The sequence below is a fragment of the Arachis stenosperma genome, chromosome 4 (assembly GCF_014773155.1).
Source record: "Arachis stenosperma cultivar V10309 chromosome 4, arast.V10309.gnm1.PFL2, whole genome shotgun sequence".
NCBI classification, from domain to species: domain Eukaryota; kingdom Viridiplantae; phylum Streptophyta; class Magnoliopsida; order Fabales; family Fabaceae; genus Arachis; species Arachis stenosperma.
Genome location: NC_080380.1, coordinates 5,453,378 through 5,472,994, shown reverse-complemented (window position 1 = coordinate 5,472,994; position 19,617 = coordinate 5,453,378). Strand labels below are relative to the sequence as shown.

At 32.0% G+C, this 19,617-nt stretch overlaps 4 protein-coding genes across 5 annotated transcripts; 2 read left to right on the top strand and 2 right to left on the bottom strand.

The window, feature by feature from the left end:
- Positions 1-252: 252 nt before the first annotated feature.
- Positions 253-2,829, bottom strand: LOC130973770 (glucose-6-phosphate/phosphate translocator 2, chloroplastic-like). Its single transcript, XM_057898426.1, has 5 exons — positions 2,259-2,829; positions 1,745-1,970; positions 1,447-1,669; positions 780-993; positions 253-575 (listed from the first exon to the last, which is right to left on the bottom strand). Exons 1-5 carry the CDS (start codon positions 2,736-2,738, stop codon positions 564-566), a joined length of 1,155 nt encoding a protein of 384 aa, XP_057754409.1. The 5' UTR covers positions 2,739-2,829; the 3' UTR covers positions 253-563.
- Positions 2,830-5,010: 2,181 nt separating this feature from the next.
- Positions 5,011-10,089, top strand: LOC130977090 (glucose-1-phosphate adenylyltransferase large subunit 3, chloroplastic/amyloplastic-like). Its single transcript, XM_057902097.1, has 16 exons — positions 5,011-5,324; positions 5,510-5,792; positions 6,118-6,231; positions 6,367-6,540; positions 6,670-6,762; positions 6,952-7,035; positions 7,135-7,190; positions 7,695-7,788; positions 7,867-7,979; positions 8,102-8,174; positions 8,465-8,545; positions 8,677-8,763; positions 8,898-9,002; positions 9,150-9,256; positions 9,424-9,484; positions 9,898-10,089. Exons 2-16 carry the CDS (start codon positions 5,538-5,540, stop codon positions 9,997-9,999), a joined length of 1,599 nt encoding a protein of 532 aa, XP_057758080.1. The 5' UTR covers positions 5,011-5,324; positions 5,510-5,537; the 3' UTR covers positions 10,000-10,089.
- A 249-nt stretch (positions 10,090-10,338) lies between these two features.
- On the top strand, positions 10,339-14,495 carry LOC130977091 (E3 ubiquitin-protein ligase RHF1A-like). 2 transcript variants are annotated; one of them, XM_057902098.1, is made up of 9 exons: positions 10,339-11,066; positions 11,377-11,575; positions 12,212-12,258; positions 12,386-12,448; positions 12,548-12,659; positions 12,805-13,130; positions 13,233-13,340; positions 13,421-13,799; positions 14,066-14,495. In XM_057902098.1, the coding sequence occupies exons 1-9, from the start codon at positions 10,972-10,974 to the stop codon at positions 14,093-14,095; spliced, it is 1,359 nt and encodes a 452-aa protein (XP_057758081.1). In that variant the 5' UTR covers positions 10,339-10,971; the 3' UTR covers positions 14,096-14,495. The 2 variants fall into 2 exon arrangements, with proteins under 2 accessions (XP_057758081.1, XP_057758082.1); XM_057902099.1 differs by lacking the exons at positions 10,339-11,066; positions 11,377-11,575 and adding an exon at positions 11,597-11,853.
- A 211-nt stretch (positions 14,496-14,706) lies between these two features.
- LOC130977092 (peroxiredoxin-2F, mitochondrial) lies at positions 14,707-16,493 on the bottom strand. Its single transcript, XM_057902100.1, has 5 exons — positions 16,150-16,493; positions 15,993-16,022; positions 15,712-15,870; positions 15,309-15,403; positions 14,707-15,107 (listed from the first exon to the last, which is right to left on the bottom strand). The coding sequence occupies exons 1-5, from the start codon at positions 16,369-16,371 to the stop codon at positions 15,002-15,004; spliced, it is 612 nt and encodes a 203-aa protein (XP_057758083.1). The 5' UTR covers positions 16,372-16,493; the 3' UTR covers positions 14,707-15,001.
- Positions 16,494-19,617: the final 3,124 nt, after the last annotated feature.

Genomic DNA, 19,617 nt, shown 5'->3' with positions numbered 1-19,617 from the left:
AAAAAAAGTATAGAAACCTAATTAAAAATTTCACAAAACTATAGAGACCAATAGAATAATTAAATCCCATAAGAATCTTCAAATATGTGAATGGTCTGAAGCATTTTTAGAGAACTTTGATTCGTTTTTTTTATAAATTAGGATTGAGATTTAAATCTGTGATATTTGAGTGAGTATAAAAAAATTATGTTATTTGAAGTAGCTCGTATTTTTTTTAATTCGTTTTCTCGATATAATAATGATACGCATTAATAATAGATGATTACTTGATATTATTTGAGTTGACACTTAAATACTTAATTGTTTCGTAAGCAAAATCAAACCCTTAACCTTATTATTACTAGCACGAAAACAAGGAAAGCTCATTTACATAGTCAACTAGATCAAACTAATCAAAATTCGAATACTAACTAGTAACTACTATTAATTAACTATAGCCTCAAAGAAATTAACCAAATTGAACTCCTATATTTACTCTCTTAATTAACATAAATAATGAACAATTTCAGCTCCGGCATTCATCATTATTCACTTGTCACATTAACATGCTCAAAAGAAGCACCTCACTGTTTAGCCTGCATAAATTAATTAAGATCAAATCAAAGTCAATTCAGTTGTTATACTAAATAATAATGTATCATTATTAATTAATATACTGTTTCTAGACATGGACTTTGAGCTAGTTTATCTCAAACAATAGTTGATGTATACACATAAAAGAACAAAAAAGAAGAAGATAAGGATGCAAATTAAAGTATAGGATAGTGGATGAATTGGACCTGTGAATAGAGGAAGGTGCCAAGAATTGCAATGGCAGCACCAAGTGCATTGATGGGCTGAACTGGCGTGTGGAAGATAATGATGGAAGAGACAATCACAGAGATTCTCTTCATTGTGTTTCCAATGCTGAATGTTAAGGGTGAAATTTGATCAAGGGACATGTATGACACTTGATTATACAAGTGGTAGAACACACTTTGAGCTGCTACCCACCTGCATCAAAATTCACAACTCTCTTCATTTGAATGATAATTAACAAAGTTCATTCACTTTGGTTGTACAAATTGGTTCATATAGTCTTAAATTAAACAAAGAAACTTCATATTCAACTTACATAGGAACAAAATAAGATAGAGACTTACATGTAACTGTCTTTATATAAAGTTAATAATTAATAATTATCTAATGACTTGACATATTTTGACTAAGTTACAATCTAACTTTTTATGAAAAGTGAAAACCTAGATGCAGTCGACTTCACGTGAAGTTGATAGTTGAAAGCCGTTAGATGAAAATTTAGTCAAATCAGTCCAATCATCTTATGACTCTCATTTATCAACTTCACGTAAAGTCGGCTGTATCTAAGTTTTCACCTTTATGAAAACATCAAAAGTAACATGGTATTAGGTAAACGTGAAGAGGGCAAAGTAAATAAGAGTTAGTTACCATATAAAGTTGGGACCAATCTGAGAGAGAGCTTGTTGCCAGCCAGCAGCCCAGAGCTTGGGGCCCTCAACAGCAATGGCGAAAGGTGTTAGGATCAATAGAGACAAGATTGAAAGGCAAGCATAGTAGTTCATTCCGCTAACAGACATGCCCTTCATCCCCTTCTTTGAGAATATATTCCTAAACACAAATGCCATGTTTGATATCATGGCCCCCATAAACCCTGCAGGTACCATCAAACAAACACACATTAATAATCAGGACTCAATTCATCACAAGCTTTCAACTTTAGTCTTACCAATCATATTGAAATTGAGCTCCGTTACTGCGGAGAGTGCGCAACCACCTATGATTGGCAGCAATGAGAGATAAACCGGCAAAGGGAATGCTTCTCCGAGCAAGAACCTTGACACCAAGACACTGAAAGCAGGCTCTCCACTCTTGATTATGTGAGTAAATGAAACGGCAACTTTTGACATGCTCACTGTTGCTGCTACATGCCCAATTGTGTGTGCCACCGCAACCTGCAACATTATTGTTACATGAAAGTAAGTAAAGATAAAGATCGCTTTGTTATGTATTTTTTGATTAATTGAATTATGAATTTAAAACTAAATATATATTGAGTATTGCCTACAAAAGATAAAAGCAAAAGATAAGATAAGAAGGTAACAAAAAAATAAAATAAGATGGTAAAACTTAAAATTGAAATTAAATTTATGTATTTTGGGTTAACTTCTTTATAGTTGTCATGAGTTAAGGTAGAAGAATGGTTTAATAAACATGTTTCAAAAGAATGAGAATATTCTTACAGGGAGAAGGGCCTTCCAGAAGTCCAAGTTGACTTTAGGGGGCTCAGCAACCTTTGTGGCCCACGAAATCAACATGATGAGGGAACCAGCAGCCAGGGAGAGAGTTGAGGTAAGCCATGGATAAGGAAAAACGTTGAGGACCTTCTTGTTATATATGTTGAAGACCACATTAAGAGACCACCATGAAGCAAAGTAGAGTCCCATCTTGAGCTTCTTAGCAACCTCTTCATCCGGAATCTCAATCTCCAATGGCCTTGACCTGTCAGCTTCATAGGCCTGGCACACAATGCTGGATGATAGGTGGAGAGGCTTGTGGGTAAAGAATGGAGAGTGACCCAAGTTTTGTTTTGCGATTTGAATGGTGGGTAATGTGGAAAGTTGAGACCTTGTTTGGACATTAGGAAGCTTATTATTCTTTCTGCTTCTGAAAGCAGAAGAGAAAGGTGATGACGCTGTTAACTTCACTGAAGACATCATCATTGTTATTGTTTTCTGATCTTAAACTAAATGTTTCTGTGAATAATTAACAACACCACGAGAGAAGAATCTGAGAACGGTTTATGAAGAGGAAGCAGGGGACACTATTATATATATAGTTGGATTATGGCGGAAAATCTTTAACTGAAGAAATAAATAAAAATAAAAGAAAAAAATCTTATGAGATTTTTTTTAACTGAACGACATATTTAATTTGAAATAAAAAATCAGCACTCGAAAGGAAAGAGTATATCTTAGTTTGAAATAATATTATAGACAATAATCCTAACTGCTTGCTAAAGATATTGGTATAAAAAGTGATAGGATAATTAAAAATTTTAAAATTTAAATGTTGTAACAATTAATATTTTCTTAGAATTTTTTTTTGTTTCATCTAATTTTTAATAATTTGTTTATCGGCACAAAAGAAAAATATTATTTGCTTATCTTATCTTTTTATTTTATTTTTTTACTTTTTAATATTCTTTGTATGCAATTTTCTGTTATCTTGTAAAATGATAATTTTTTGTTTAAAAAAATATCTTCTATATGATGTTTTTGGATAATAAGTTCTCATTCTGTTATTTCCTAGTTTTTTTTTTTTAAAAAAGATGTCATCTCACTGATATATCATCTCATAACTCATGATTAATCTTGATCGATTAAAAATATTTTTTATTTGAACTAATAGCTTTATGAATTAAAATTTTTTGAATATAATGGTGATTTAAGAATTCCGCTCTGTCACTTATTTAGTATTAATAAATGATCTAATATTCAGTGTATATGAAAAATTCAAAATCCCACCAAATCACTACTGCTAAATTGTTTTTTCATTGATTGAACAATATTTTGGAAATGCTATTAGTTGAACTTTCAAAACCGGCGTCACTGCGACGGCTTCTAAAGAACAACACACACATGTAAAACATTTTCCATCTAAAATTCATGAGCTAAAATTCAATCTAAAAATAGAAATAACTTCCAATTTATATTTATAATTAAATTTTATTAATAATATAATCAAATTAAATTTAGATTCGTAAAATTGGGACTTGGAAAAAAAGGAATGCGGATTAATTAACGGTGAGAAATGAAGAAGGGGGCTCATTGATTATAGACAATTAGACATGTCGTTATCATGGATCCCGCCAAAATGATGATCAGCTCTGCATACAGCAATAATTCAGCTCCCCTTGCAGCTACTAACAATTCTGCACCGTTAATTCCATTCTCACTTCCTTTCATGCAATCATGCTCTTCAAAAAACGACACTCTCAACAACACCACCACCACCTGCTGCATTGCATGCTGTTTAATTAATTTTATATTTATTATTATGCATGAATAAATTATTCTCTATTAGTTCTTTAGTGTTTTACAACTTGGTTAAATAAGGACAATTTGAGTTGTGCCTTTTATAAAACTGAATTGTGACCGCTCACATGCACCAGGGGACCCTATCGTATACTTTTCAATTTTCAGACTTATTAACAACTTGTTAGTTGTTACTTCAACTTAATTATGGAAGGTGAACAAAATCACAATTTAGAACGAGTGTATTCCCACGGCACGTGACTACTATTATTATGGGAAAGTTTAGAGGGTAACACTTTTGTTAAAATTTGGTCAGCATTTAATCATAAAAAAGAAAATGATTAATTTTATACTATTAGATGTCATATCATACTATTAAAAATATTGATGATGGCTAATTGATGGCTAAATATCACAAATTTTGCTGGTCCCTAACATTCCTCTTATTATTATATGGAGACTATTTTAATAAAGATACTAAAAATATCTTTTTTTAAGATGTTTATATGTGTCAGGTTATTATTGGACATCTTTATTAAAGTGGTTAATAATTTATTTTTTAATAAACCAGAACAAAATCGGTTTATTATAGCAACAATAATAAACCCAATTGTCTACATTATAATTATTAAATCCGGTTTGATCCTATCGAATTATACAATCTAAATAAAATATCTTTAAATTTTTTAATAAAAAAACAAATATATTTCTGACTTTTTATTTTGTAGACATTTAAATCCCTAAAAATTTTAAAATACAATTATATTCCTAAAAAAAATTGGTTTATTATTATTGTTATAAAAAATTAATTTTATTCTAATTTTTTTAAAAATTTAAAAATAACCGATCAATTAATACGTCCAATAATAATGCGATACGTAATGTTTTTCCGTCTTTATGGAAGCATCCTTATTATATATGGTATCGTCACCAATGCGAAAGAATGACACGTCGCAATTCTTATTTCATTTTTTATTTTTCTTCACCAACAACCAATTTGGTGATTATGTTGACAATTTCACATGACTGTTATATCTCATAAATTCATGTACCAAGTTGATGATGCAAATGAAAACTCTTTCAACAAAAGTAGCGCGCATCACCATGATGACGAGGACGAGCTGTAACTGAAATTAGTTAGTGGTTTGTTAGGTTATTCAATTTTCCCGCCTTCGGTACGTACACGTGTTATGTGATGAATGCAATACCCGTTTTGCCATTATCCAAGAACAATTCCATAGGGACCTAAGTGTCATTGGATCAAAATGAAAGGTGCGCGCGCTTGGATGTCACAGAATAGATGGATGCAATTGCGTTTAGGATAGCATGGCTGAATTCTCTCTATTTCACACACTCTAAGAGGGACTTGAATTATTCAAGAAGATCCAAGATATTAATAGCATTAGTGCATTACACACACATTTATCATTGAACTTCCTAATTTCTCCTTCTCGCAGTGGTGATCGATCAACCAAAAACGCAATAATGGCAGCCTCCGGCAGCGGCCGGATTTCATTCTCTTCCTTTGCTTCTCTGCCACGTGGATCCACCGCCGGAGCCAGTGGTAGGAGGAACCTAGACTTCTTGAAGTTTTCCAACGGAGAATTCATGGCTGGGAAGAAGCTGAAACGACTTGAGCTTCATCAACCACGACGTCGTTGTAATAATGATAATAATAACAATAAAATTTCCAGGGTCAACGGTAAAATCGTGTCTGTTATCAGTGAGGTGGAGGCTCAGGTTAGCTTCATCATTTCTTCAATTCTTATGGAATATCATAACGTCATTCCAGGCTATCCTAGGTCATTTAATTTGCATGAATTGTTCATTTAGAAAACTTTCGCCCGTTATTGTTAACTGTTAATTAAAGTTGAAAATGTCGTTAAGATTGGAATCTTGTTGAGGTTAAAAGAGAGAAAAAGCTTCACTGATATACTCGCTATAACTATTTACTAGCTAATGTTAAATTATATGCACCGTGTTAATTAGCAGTTCATACATAATATTGGTTGATTGCTTTAATTTCTATACATTATGTTAGAGATAAAATGGGGAATTAATGCAGTTGAAGGAACTAGATTACGAGAGCAAGGACCCGAAGACAGTTTTGGCAATTATACTTGGTGGAGGAGCTGGAACTCGTCTCTTCCCTCTCACAAAGCGCCGCGCCAAACCTGCTGTAGATATATCTCTCTTTTTCAGCATTTCTATTTTCTAGTACATACCCTTATTTCATTTTTTTAGTGAAACGTACTTGAATTAATAAAATGCATAATGTTAATGTTGTTGATAATTGCTATGATGATGATGATAGGTCCCGATTGGAGGTGCATACAGGCTGATTGATGTGCCAATGAGCAACTGCATAAACAGTGGGATCAACAAGATATACATTCTGACTCAATATAACTCTTGCTCGCTAAACAGGCACATTTCACGTTCTTATAGCCCTGGTGGAGTACTCACCTTTGGAGATGGCTATGTTGAGGTATATGATGAGTTAATTAGACACCTATTGTATTGCGTGTATTTACTCAGGGGTGTTTAATATCTTATGCTCTTTAAACAAATTAATAGATTAATCAGCAAATGAAGGGAGCACTTGTTCTGTTTTCAGGTTCTTGCAGCCACTCAAGTTCCAGGTCAGGAGGGTCAAAGTTGGTTTCAGGGTACTGCTGATGCTGTAAGGCAGTTTCACTGGCTATTTGAGGTGCTAAGCTATTTCATATCATGTCCTTTATTTCATGCATTAATCCTAACACATATAGCCTAATTGCTTGCTTGTTGACAGAGACTATAAAACTTTGTATTGTGCTATATATGTTGTTCTGTTGGCATATGGTATACAAAGTGTTGTTAGTTCCATTTTTTAATTAATGACAATGTTTATTTGTTGTAGGATCCAAGAGCAAGGAACATTGAGGATGTATTGATTCTTTCCGGGGATCACCTGTACAGAATGAACTACATGGATTTGATTGAAGTAAGTCATCATCACCATCATTGTTTCTAAGATTTCAACTCTCAATTCAATTTGCATTTTAAAGAATTAAAATAACTTTATATTCTTTATACACTTCAGGTTCACCGGGAGAGCAAAGCTGATATCACACTTTCTTGTCTTCCAGTTGATGAAAGGTAGGTTTCCTCTCCAATACATTTGCTTTTACAAAGGTACACTGCTTCCACTCAATCCAACTGTAGAAGAGAGTGAATTGGCTAAGGATTTGAAAAAAGAATGAATACAGAAGTTATTTCTCCTAATATGAAAACTTACCTTAAGTTGAAGATCTTTATTTGCTACTATATAGTGAATTAGGTAATCAAGTATTGTAATTAGCCTGCGCAAGTTTACGCCCAAGTAGTATCATAAAATAGCAGTATCCTTTTATGGAAGATCACTGATTCTCCCCCTTTTTTGGTTTGTTCTCAAGTGCCTAAACTTTTAAAGTCTCATTTCTGTAGTAAACTAATAGGTTAACATACCATTGGACCATATTTTATTTTATCAAGATAATGACACTGAGCTTTTGTTGCTGCCCATGCAGTTGAATCAACTGTGTGCTTTTCTTTTTGTCATGTCTATTCAAAATTCTTTCCCCTTTAAATACTATATTAAAATTCTGCTGTGTGTTCATGTAGCCGTGCCTCAGATTTTGGTCTAATGAAGACAGACAAGAAAGGAAGGGTGATTTCATTCAGCGAGAAGCCTAAAGGAGAAGACTTGAAAGCAATGGTAAAAAGCACAACTCATGCCTGTTAATATCAAGTTTTCAGGATATTGGTTTCCTGCTAATGCTGCTACATAATTTAGCAAGTAGATACAACACTTTTGGGACTTTCACGGGAAGAGGCTGAAAAGAAACCATACATTGCTTCCATGGGAGTGTATGTGTTCAAGAAGGACTTACTTCTTAATCTACTAAGGTACTGCTAATTTTAACTTATATCTTGTAATGTGAAGTTCGATAATGACATATAACATGACAATAAATTGCTTGTTCAAATATAGCATGCTAATTAATTTTAACAAAATTTATTTCATTCAGATGGCGCTTTCCAACTGCAAATGACTTTGGATCAGAAGTCATTCCTGCTTGTGCTAGTGAGTTTTGCATTAAGGTATGTCTGAAAATTCATTATTGCTTATGGTTTCACTATTAGAAATAAAGTATCATACGCATGGTTGCCCTGCTTCTCCATCTATGTACCATGAACCTAACTGATTGAATTATCTCCAAATAAATACTCGTAATCTAATCATAGAAAATAACGAATGCATACCAAAACCAACTGTGAACCTAACTTTCTAGTAACTATGATTAAACAACTCTTCATTGGACAGAGCCAAAATGTGCATGTCTCTATTCTAATGTTACAAATCCTTAAAGCAATAACTTATATGTTTGCAGGCTTTTCTCTTCAATGACTATTGGGAGGATATAGGGACAATCAGGTCATTCTTTGAGGCAAATTTAGCCCTCACCGAGCATGTAAGTGTCATGTTTATCATAGTCTAGCAGCAAGTTTACAATTATGTTTTTATTTTCTACCAAAAATACTTCATTTCCTGATTTCCATTGATTAGGATTTAAGATCAGTCACGTTATGTTTGTAAATTCAGCCATCCAGGTTTTGCTTTTACGAAGCAGGAAAACCAATGTATACATCAAGGAGAAACTTACCACCATCGAATATTGACAATAGTAAGGTTAGTATAGAAAAAAAATAATACTAACTTGGTAGTATTTTTATAACTAAATATCAAAAGTCATATATATAACTGGTTTAAGGGTGTGTTCAATTGTTTAATTAGACTAAAACATTGTTATTATCCTTATGCAGATTGTTGACTCAATAGTATCGCATGGATGCTTCTTGACCAATTCCTTTATAGAGCATAGCGTAGTTGGAATCAGATCCAGAATAAACTCAAATGTTCACTTAAGGGTTGGTGCACTAATTCTTTTTAACTAAGCATGTACATACATACATAGATACATTCCTTGTTCATTAACACGCATACTCTTTTCTCATATTTTGATGTGTGTATTTAGTGTTCTCATACAGCTTTCTGTTACACATTTATATATGCAGGATACAGTAATGCTAGGTGCTGATTATTTCGAAACTGAGGCTGAGGTGGCAAAATTGTTAGCTGAGGGAAAAGTTCCCGTAGGAATAGGAGAAAATACAAAGATTAAGTACAAATTCCAGCTCTCATTTTCATATATATACATATATAATTGTTAATTTAAACAAAATTCTGAAAAGCCATTAACTTTTAATTTGTATAAATTGAGAGTTTTTTTTAAAGCGAATAAAATGTTTATTTTCTCTTGGTGCTGATCCTCACTTCTTGCATATGCAGGGACTGCATTATTGACAAAAATGCTAGAATTGGAAAGAACGTTATAATTGCAAACTCAGAGGTACCACTCTTCCGTTTAAAATAGTATCTGATTAGGACCACAATATTAGGTTATGCACCGGCTACCAATAAATGATACCCTAACTTTCTTTATTGGCAATTGCGATAGTGCTGTATTCTCATAAGTTTATGCACACAACAATCTTCAAATTCTCTGTTACCGAACATAAAATTTTCACCAACACTTTTACATTACTCATTCCTCACTGCACATGTAGATACTTATCTTTCTACAAGATTTGTGAAGACAGAAACAAAGTTGTTTATCAATAGGCACCTAACAAGAGTTTAGGCATTGAAATATCAGCATGGAACACAATGACATGATATGTTGTAATGTGAGATAATGATTTTACATTATATTGTGAAAATATAAGTACGTACTAAACTTGGATTTGCACGAACTAAATGCAGGGGGTACAAGAGGCTGATAGATCTTCAGAAGGTTTCTACATCCGTTCTGGAATAACCATAGTATCGAAAAACTCAGTAATTAAAGATGGGTTCATGATATAGACTACTTCGCCCACCATTTGTTGTTTGACCTTTTTGATTGTGACATGAATCGACAAGATAAATAAATAAACTACACTTTTGGAATCAGTATGACCAGCCAGCTTTAGAAACTCTCATTTATTAATACAGAATTTTTTATAATAACGTATAGCAGAAAAAAATAATTTGTGGGTGAATAATAAATATTCATAAAAATAGTTTACCAATAAAAATACTTTATATTTCTTACAATGTAGTTGGTCAAAATAATAAAATTAGACCCACTCAGATAAAGATGTTTAAAATGTCTTTTTTTAAAGACGTTTTTTATTAATTAAAATTTAACACATAATCAATTAAATCGTGTTATTTTTGTCAAAATTAGGTTAAACAAATTAATTTAACCGAAAAAATAATGAATCAAATTTTGAACCAGTTTAAATTAATATTATTTTTAATAAAAAATGACTACAATACTCTTATTATAGAAAATAACTAAAATACTCCTATTAATTTTGAAAACTCTAAATTCTAACCCTATAATGGAGTAAAAGACTAGAATTTAGAATTTTCAAAATTTATATATATAATAAGAATATTTTAGTCATTTTTTATAATAAGGGTATTGTAATAATTTTTTATAAAAATTAATATTAATTTAGACTCATTCAAGATTTGATTCACTATTTTTTTGATCAAATTAATTTGTTTATCCTAATTTTGACAAAAATAATATAATTTAATCATTTATATATATTAAATTTTAGTTACTAAAAAATATCTTTAGACGTCTTTATCTGAACTCCCTAATAAATTTTCTCGGTTCTCTAGATTTAAAATCTAAAAATAGAAAAAAGAATTCTGACCTTCTAAATCATAAGATCTCAGCCTTTGTCACCGACACGTATGAGTTATGTGCACCCACTCCATTGTGCCGTACAGCTTCTTAGATCGATCATATCTTTTTTTAATGACTGATAATTGAAAATAGCGATGGATACGAGAAGCAATAAAAGCGAAGACAACTACAGAAAACAAATCGTAGAAGTACAAAATAGAAGGCAATCGTATTCGTATCGTAGTCGTAGGTAGGTTTGTAGCACATAATGTTAAGCAGAAAAGGGTAAAAAGAAATCCAGAAATATTATTATTATTATTATTATTATTATTATTATTATTATTTAACAACTTAATTAACTAAGATATCACTAAACTAATCATGACATAGTCCAATTATTCTTATTCTAATCTGTAGTGGTAAGAAGTAGATTAGGTATTACGTTGATTCCATCAAAATCAAAAGCGTCTGAATCGGATTTTCCCTTCATTTTCCGCTTCCTTTCCCTTTAATTCTTTTCTTTAACCCTTCACACACTCTCTCTCTTTCTCTCTCTTCAGTTTTAGGGTTCTTCACCAGAGTCTTCTCCATCACATTGTGGAGCCGACTATGGAAAACTTCACCTTGTCTTCGTCTTCTTCTTCATCTTCAACTTCTCCTCCTTCATCATCGCACATTGCAGGTGCAGCTTTCGACGACTATTCCGAGGACTTCTGCAGCATTTGTTTGGAGCCATTTGGCATCAATGACCCATCTACTGTATGATCCACCACTCTTGTCTGTTTTCCTTATTTGCATTTGGGTTTCTGAAAAAGTTTCCAACTTTGATAACTGATGGCCTCCCCATTTGCTTGTTGCTTCTGTCCCCTGTTGAGCGTGAATTGTTTGAAGGTTTCATTTTTGGCTTGAGGATTTCATGTTTGTGTGTGTCTGATGAGTTCCTAATCTTTTGGATATTGATGTGCTTTCGAACTTGATATGTATTCACCTCAGTTGATGGCTTCAAACTTTGAGTCTTATTGCTTTGATTCAACATGGTTGGTAATTTACTCTTTTTCTCTAAGTAAATAAAATAATTTGCATTTTGGAGATCTGTTTTTGTTTGAGGACTTTCTATACTTCAGCATTACAAGGAATGATACATTGAATCATTCAAGCAACCGGAACTAAAATCATATAACTTTTTAATCTCAAAGGGTATTTGAGGATTGGGATTGCTGAATACTAATCATTTCTTCATCAATGAGATTTCTATCTGTTTGGATGTGTTTAATTATGCTTTATGTGTGGATGAGTTGCAACCTTAGGCAATCAGAAGGGAAATTGGCTAGCGTTGATATTAACGTCTAAACTTAAATGTTTAACAGAATATTGAATTTTCCTTTTCATTTCCAGATCACCTCTTGCAAACACGAATATCATCTGCACTGTATTCTTGAATGGTAAGGCTACTTGGTGTCAATTTGATCCCGTGGGATCATTTAGGAGAGTTGGTTCTATCTTTTTACAAAATGGATGATGGTCTGGGTTATTATTGGTAGCTTCTGATGTAATTCCTGTTTTCTTCAGGTCAGAGAGAAGCAGAGAATGTCCAATATGTTTGCAGCTGCTTTCTTTCATTGATCCTTCTAGGTAATGTTTTTCCTCTTCCAACACTGTCACTATCTCCTTCTTCCTCAATACATGTCTTTTTTAGTTAGTAATTTTCATCAAACACCTTTGTTTTTGTAGCCAAGAGCTTCTAGCTGCAGTGGAGGCTGAAAAATGTTCAAGGTCAAGAAACATATATCCATCTTCATTAACTAGTTCCCATATACCCCATGAGCAGCTCAATTATGACTATGTAAGTGAGACTTGTCCAAGAACCGATAGTGTTAATGGACTGTTTGCTGTTTCATTTTTTCCCACTTTTTACCTGTGTTGCCTTGATAGAAGTTACATTTCATTGATGTGATGATATCCATGCTTAGAAAATTATTTTGTTGCAGGGTGATTCTTACTCAGATGAGTCTGATATTGATGATCAAATTATGCAACACCTAGTTGCTGCTTCCAGCAGATCTCGTTTCCTCCATAGACGGGAAAGGCAAAGATCTTCTAGTGCAGTTCCATCAGAGGTGTTTGTTTCCAATCCTCCTGTGCATGTGTCTGCTGTGCGACCAACACTCACCATTTCACCCACCGGAAGTAGTTCACCAACTTCTGGTGTACCGTCTACTGTTCACATTCAACCTCCAACATCTGCTTTTCCCCCAGTTGTTGGTGAAGTTGCAGGAATTACTACTGCTGAGAATGATGTTCCTTTCAAACCCAGGTACCTGTAGAGTTGTGGTGTCTTTTATTTATTGGAAGCTTTTTCCTAGAGTTTTCACTTAACTGATTTTAGTGTGTTTACTACTTTGTGGGTCATGTTCAGAGTTCTGTATACCCAGTCACCATCCGAAAGTGGAAGGAGACTAAATACCCCTGAGATGTTCTCTATCCCTGAGTCCTTCAGATCCAAATTTTCTGCTGCTTCAGCCAGGTAAACCCTTTCCCCAAGTGGATTTGAGTGCCCCCAAACTATTACGATATAGTCCTAATATGTCTGAAATATTCCCCCAGGTATAAGGAATCAATAACCAAAAGTACTCGTGGCCTTAAAGAGAAGTTAATTGCTCATAATGCCTCAGTAAAAGAGCTGAGTAAAGGTGTTCAGCGTGAGATGAATGCAGGAATTGCTGGTGTTGCACGGATGATTGAACGCCTTGATCTTTCCTCAAAGCGATCTAATTTTCCTCCCACTCCTGTTGGCACTGGGGGAAGTTCGGGATCCCCTGTAAAAGGAAAGTCAGTCGATGAGAATGACATTGACACTGGGCGTTCTCCTAGCATATACACTGAAAATGTGGTTCAGAATGTTAGCTCAGATGCTCCTTCAGTACCTGGCATGGTTGTTGGTCGAGTGGTTGCTGGTCGGGTGGAAATTCATCATTGTGTTCAGGTTATTCCACCTGTCAAACCTCCTTATTTATGCTTCCCATGTTAGTTGATTAAAAGTAGTTAACTGTTGCCTAGATTCAATTTTATGAGGTTTTAGTAACCACAGGATAAAAGAATAATAAACCTTGATAAGCTTCACGTTTATTGTTGCCTTGAAAAAAATAAAAGAACAGGGCGACAAGCCGACAATTGCATTTTTGAAATAATGAATGCAATATATTTGCTTGAGAAGTGGCCTAATGTTTTGAATGTGTTTACTTTATTCAGAGTGGAAAAGATGCTGCTGTGAGGACATAGCAACCTGATTCACTTGTCCAATGGAGAGTGCAAGAGACGTGTTTGATGCCAATTTACCTTTTGGTCTGCGTCCTGCATTGTTATCAAAAATCAATGTTCTAGTGACTCAAGAAACTTTGCAAAAATTGTATGTTATGTAAGATCAGTTTATAGATCCAGCGGAAGATTGTAACATGAATTCATTGAATTGACCCTTTTGGTACTTGGGTTTATTTCAGTGAAATAATTTGGCGGTTCTCTAATCTGCAGATTATTCCTATTCTCACTGGACAAAGCCCTTGCACATTATGTGCTACCCATCACATGATATGTTCTGTTTCTGTTGCAAATGAGCTTAGACTTTCGATTTATTTCTCCCTACTTGGTAAAAACAAGGTTTTGTTGTTGTTTTTGTACTAAATGCAGTGTTTGAATTATACCTCTATGTCAAATATTATACTATATTTAACATGAGGGTTAACGAATAGACTCAATTCTTAATTTAACCATAAAAATAAAAGCCTGGTCAATTTTTCTCGAGAGAGTAATCTATTAAATCCTGTTGTGTTCATGGACGAAGTGCCTGGAGAAGCCTGGATAGTGTCTAGGAATATCATTGCATCACATAAAAATGATATATGAATTTAACTTTTATTTTATTAAAAGAATTAAGATGATAATTAAGAAGATAATAAGGAGAGTACTCAACACATACATTAGACAAGAGAAAAATCTTTGCACGTGTAACACAGCATGCATCTTAGAAAAGGGGATCACTAGATTAGTGTGTGAAGTGACAGCTAAAAAGCTAGTCAATAATCAAAACTAAAAAACAAGCGAACTCCCAGTTCAATCAACTAGAAGCACAAGGGTGCATTTTTATTGAGAACTCGTTACATTACATAACTATCCAAATAAACATGATCTTCAAATCTGTCCCAAAATGGTGTCTGCACCAGAAACTTTGACATCGGATGGAGCTTCTTCAACATTAAAAGCCTTCACTTTTCCATCTACCACGTATGCTGACCACCTAAACACAAACCGAAGCTACAATTTTCAGATATTGAAATCAATAATAGAGATATCATAGATATGTCTGTTGTGTAGAAACCAGATGCTCTCAGGGAGTATCCATCCAACCAATTTAACAGGTTCTTGCCAACATCAAAACCAAACAAATTCTCATGTGAACAAGTTCAATCTTAGTTCAAGGAGGATGCACATAACATACCTCTTGGATCGAGTTCCAAGCAAAGCACTAGAGAGATCAGTAACTAAATCCAAGCTTTTGTGGAAGCTCCCATCGAAGTCTCCATAAAACTCAATCTGGACAGTTGAATTTTAAACCAAAATATGGATCACTCATAAGCAATGCCAAAAATAACAAGGATATGTAAAATGTAGAATACTGTAAAGAGTATATGCATGTTTGTTGGTTTATTACAAGATGTTAACGAGCATCAGTTAGGACGTTATTGTAGTTCGTTGCCATTTTCTTACCATATAGCCTATATTTTAGTCCAATTTTAATAACCTTTTCACATTCTCCATTTTCAATCTGTTCTCTCTGAAAGTAAAAACTTATCAACAATGCAAATGCGGATGATCTCTAAGGCAAGATAGGGAGGACTTACAGCATTATTGGCTTGAAGCTTCTCTGCCCAAGCATTCATAGTATATGGATCATTAACAGCCACACAAATAACAGAATCAATCCCCTTGGCCTTAAACTTATCAATATTTTCCTTGTACCCAGGAACATGTTTGTTTGAACAAACACCTGTGTATGCACCCTTAGACAGATAGCAGCCAAAACATCAATAACACTATCTTGAATCAAACACAAAGCAAAAGAACCACGTTAATTTCAAAAGTACATTAAACTTATTAAAAAAAAATTGCCAATTTAACTCACTGGGAGCCCGAAGATGACAACTTTCTTATCCTGCAACATCAAGAAACGCAAATTTGTGAATTAACCAAAAAAACAAGATTAAAATACTCAAATTAAGGACCAGATTAGATGTTTGAAAATGGGGGAAAACAGCAAAATGAAAGTTAGAATTTTCGACCTTGAAGATGTGATTGAGAGGTGTGGTGGAGAATTTGGAAGAGACACCTTCGTCCCAGGTGCGAGCTTTCTGGAGAGAAACGTTCGGTGCGGCGGAGACTATGTCGGTCCCCAACGCAACCTTGGCGTACGACCTCATCCAAATAGCCGCCGCAGCAGAAACCGATTTCATCGCTGAAGAAGAAGAAGCAGCAGCTGCTCGCTTTGCCACAACCCACGCCATTGCTACGTTCGACTTTCTTAAAACGACGTCGTTTTTGGTATAACGGTTGGTTGCCGTTTCAGCCTCAGTTTCGAACTTTCGATCGCACTCGATTCGAGCCTTGACGATTCGGGAAGGAGGATACACGTGGAAAATTCTTTCTGTTATGTCTATTGGGCCGGGCTTTCTCGCATCATTATTTCTTTAATGGGCTTATCATATATGGGCCTCTATTGGGCTACACTGTTTTACGTTGTGCCCCATATCAAATACCCAATGCCATGACCAAAAACTTTTCCAATGTCTATAAAAAAAAAAAAACTTCAAATACACGTTTCCAAATTCCAACTCTATATTTCTCAACAATTTTTTCTTTAAATGCTATATATTTTTCAGTAGAACTATGCTATATATAAGCTGTATTCAGTTTTCGAGATAGAACACAATATATTTATATAAAGAAGAAAAAAATATGTTCCATAGAAAATACGTTAAATTTGTATCACGTTTATTTTAGATTGAAACATTTTTTTTTTCATTTCTTTATCTTTATATTTGTGTTTTTGTTTTTATCTAGCATCATATAGAACCTTATTAAGAAAGAAAGAAAAAAGTAGGAGAAACAAACAAACATTCAATGCTATATGCTCTCAAATTATAATTAATCTGTTTTTATGTTAAATCAGAAAGGTTATCCTCAAGTCAACGGGACCAATTACACCATTTAATCACTACTTTTGTTTTGGTTGATTGACCTACCAACTTTCCAACCTACAACAACCTGAATTGGGTTGATGACTTTTAATCTATTAATATTTTTATTTGTAACATTAGAGGAATATAAATATTTTAAAAGTATATTGGTTTTATCATGATATTATAGATTATATTAGAAAAAATTTATAAAATAAAACTATTTTTATGAAAAAAATTTATAGAAGACAAAAAATTTTTATTTACTAAGAAGATCAGGATCTCCATAGATTAAAAAATTAAATAATAAATTTTTTAGTTATTATTTTCATGTGAAAGAGTTTAATTTTTACTAATAATTAATTTTAACATTTATTATCTAACACTTAAAAGAATTTAATGTGCATACTTTTACATTTGATTAGATATTAAGTCTGTTGCACAAATAAAAATAATTAATTTTTATGTTTATTGTTTAAAAATAATATTTTTCTCTCTATATATATAAATATAATTAGATATTAGTATAAAAATTTTATATTAATAGTTATAAAATTAACTCAAAATTAATTTTTCTTCAAACAATTGAATCTTGATTCTAATTATTAATCACAATATTAGTATTTTCTCTAAATTATATATAATAAATATTTAAAGGAAGAGATGTAAAAATATAAATTAGAAAGATAAGCGATAAAAATTACAAATAAATAAAAAAATAAAAAGTATGCATATTATAATAATAATAGTAATATATTTTTATGTGAATAATATTATAAAATATTTTTAATTATAATTTTTTGTGCCTTTTTTAATTATATTTAATTGTAAATTGTATTTTTTTATAATTTTATGAATTTATTTAAATTATATTATTGTATTAATTCTATTTTTTGTAAAACATAAAAATAGAAGAGATAGAGCATGAGAGAGAAAAGAGAGGAAAATATAAAGAACAAAAAGAATGAGAGAGAATTTGTTTATTTTGGAGAGAAATATTTTATTTTAATTATAATGAAAGAATATCTCATGACATATTTTGTTTTATTAAATTAATAATATAAAATATAAATTATAAGTTATATATAGAATGAGAAGAATAGAGAGAAACAGATAAGAAGAGATAGGAAGATAAGAGGATGGAGAAAGAAAGTTTAGTCATTTTGGAGAAAATATTTCATCTCAATTTTAATGAGAGAGTATCATATGATATATTTTAGTTGTTAAATTAGTAATATAATATAGCTATATTTTAATTTTAATTGTAATTTAATTTTAATTATAATTAAAAATATTATGTTACACATTTTAATTGTTAAATTTGTAATTAATTATTAATAATGATTTATAAGAGAGATAAAATGGGTAAAGAAATAAGAGAAATAGAAAGAGAAAAAAGAAGAAGAGGAGAAAGAATAGAAATAGAGAACTCTTTAATTTAAAAAAAAAATATTTTAATTATAGTAAAAGAATAACATATAATACATTTTAATTATAAAATTAGTAATATGTAATAAATTTTTTAAAACAGGTCAACTCTTCTACTCTTTTGTTTGGCTAAATCATGGTGTGGCAGAACAAATAGAGCAAATTGGCTCATTTGTCATCTATAAGTACAGCATGCTATTTTTCATCTTTTCCTTAACCCATTTTCCTTTGCCAGATATATGTATTAGTTTTCTTAAAGTAGTACTCCTTTGTGTTTAGTTGTATGAATTCATTTTTTTTAATGTTACTTTATGATTTTAAGGATATTTTATTTTATTTTTTTTTCCTATTCTTTTAAACTAGAATTTTTATGTTTCCTATATTTTGAGAAACGCTTAAAAAAATTAGACAAAAGAGAGGACAAGAAAGCCTTTAGCTTATGGTCTTACTTGGCTGCTCAATCAATATATTTTATGACTTTAACATTATATTTAATAGATAAAATATAAATAAAAATATTAAATTAGTATATTTTATATTTTTTATTTTTGTTATAAAAAAATACAAAAATATTAATAAAAAACATAATTTTTTATTATTTTTATAATAATATATTTTTTTAATTTTTTGTAAAAAAATTTTAAATTTTTTTTATTTTTTATATTTTATTTTTAGTGTCTTATCGTATTTTTAGAATCGAAAGCAACCTAATTTCCCTCTGAATGGTCCCTCATTTATTAATGGCAAAGAAATGAAGGTCATGTTGGTTGTGAACTGTAACATGCTAAACATGAATGAGGCTCCGGCCAAGCTCTAAATTCTCAAAGTTCTATGAGGATTAGCGGAAAACATGTTCTTTAATTTATGATTGATGTGATACAGAAAAGAACTTTGTCATAGGAGATTTTTTGTCAGATTTTTTTTTGAGGACAAGCTTCAGCTAAGTTAGTTAATGTATGGTTGACTAATTTAATGGTCTCTACAAACCTACAACTAGACACAAAATACCTTCAGTAGAATTTTGCCGGCGATAATTCTTTTTTTTTTTTTTAGAAAAACTTATAAAACTAAAATTTTTATTTGATTACAACCTTGAAATCAATCTTGGTGTGTAGATCGATATCTTAATTAAATTGCAAGAAATTA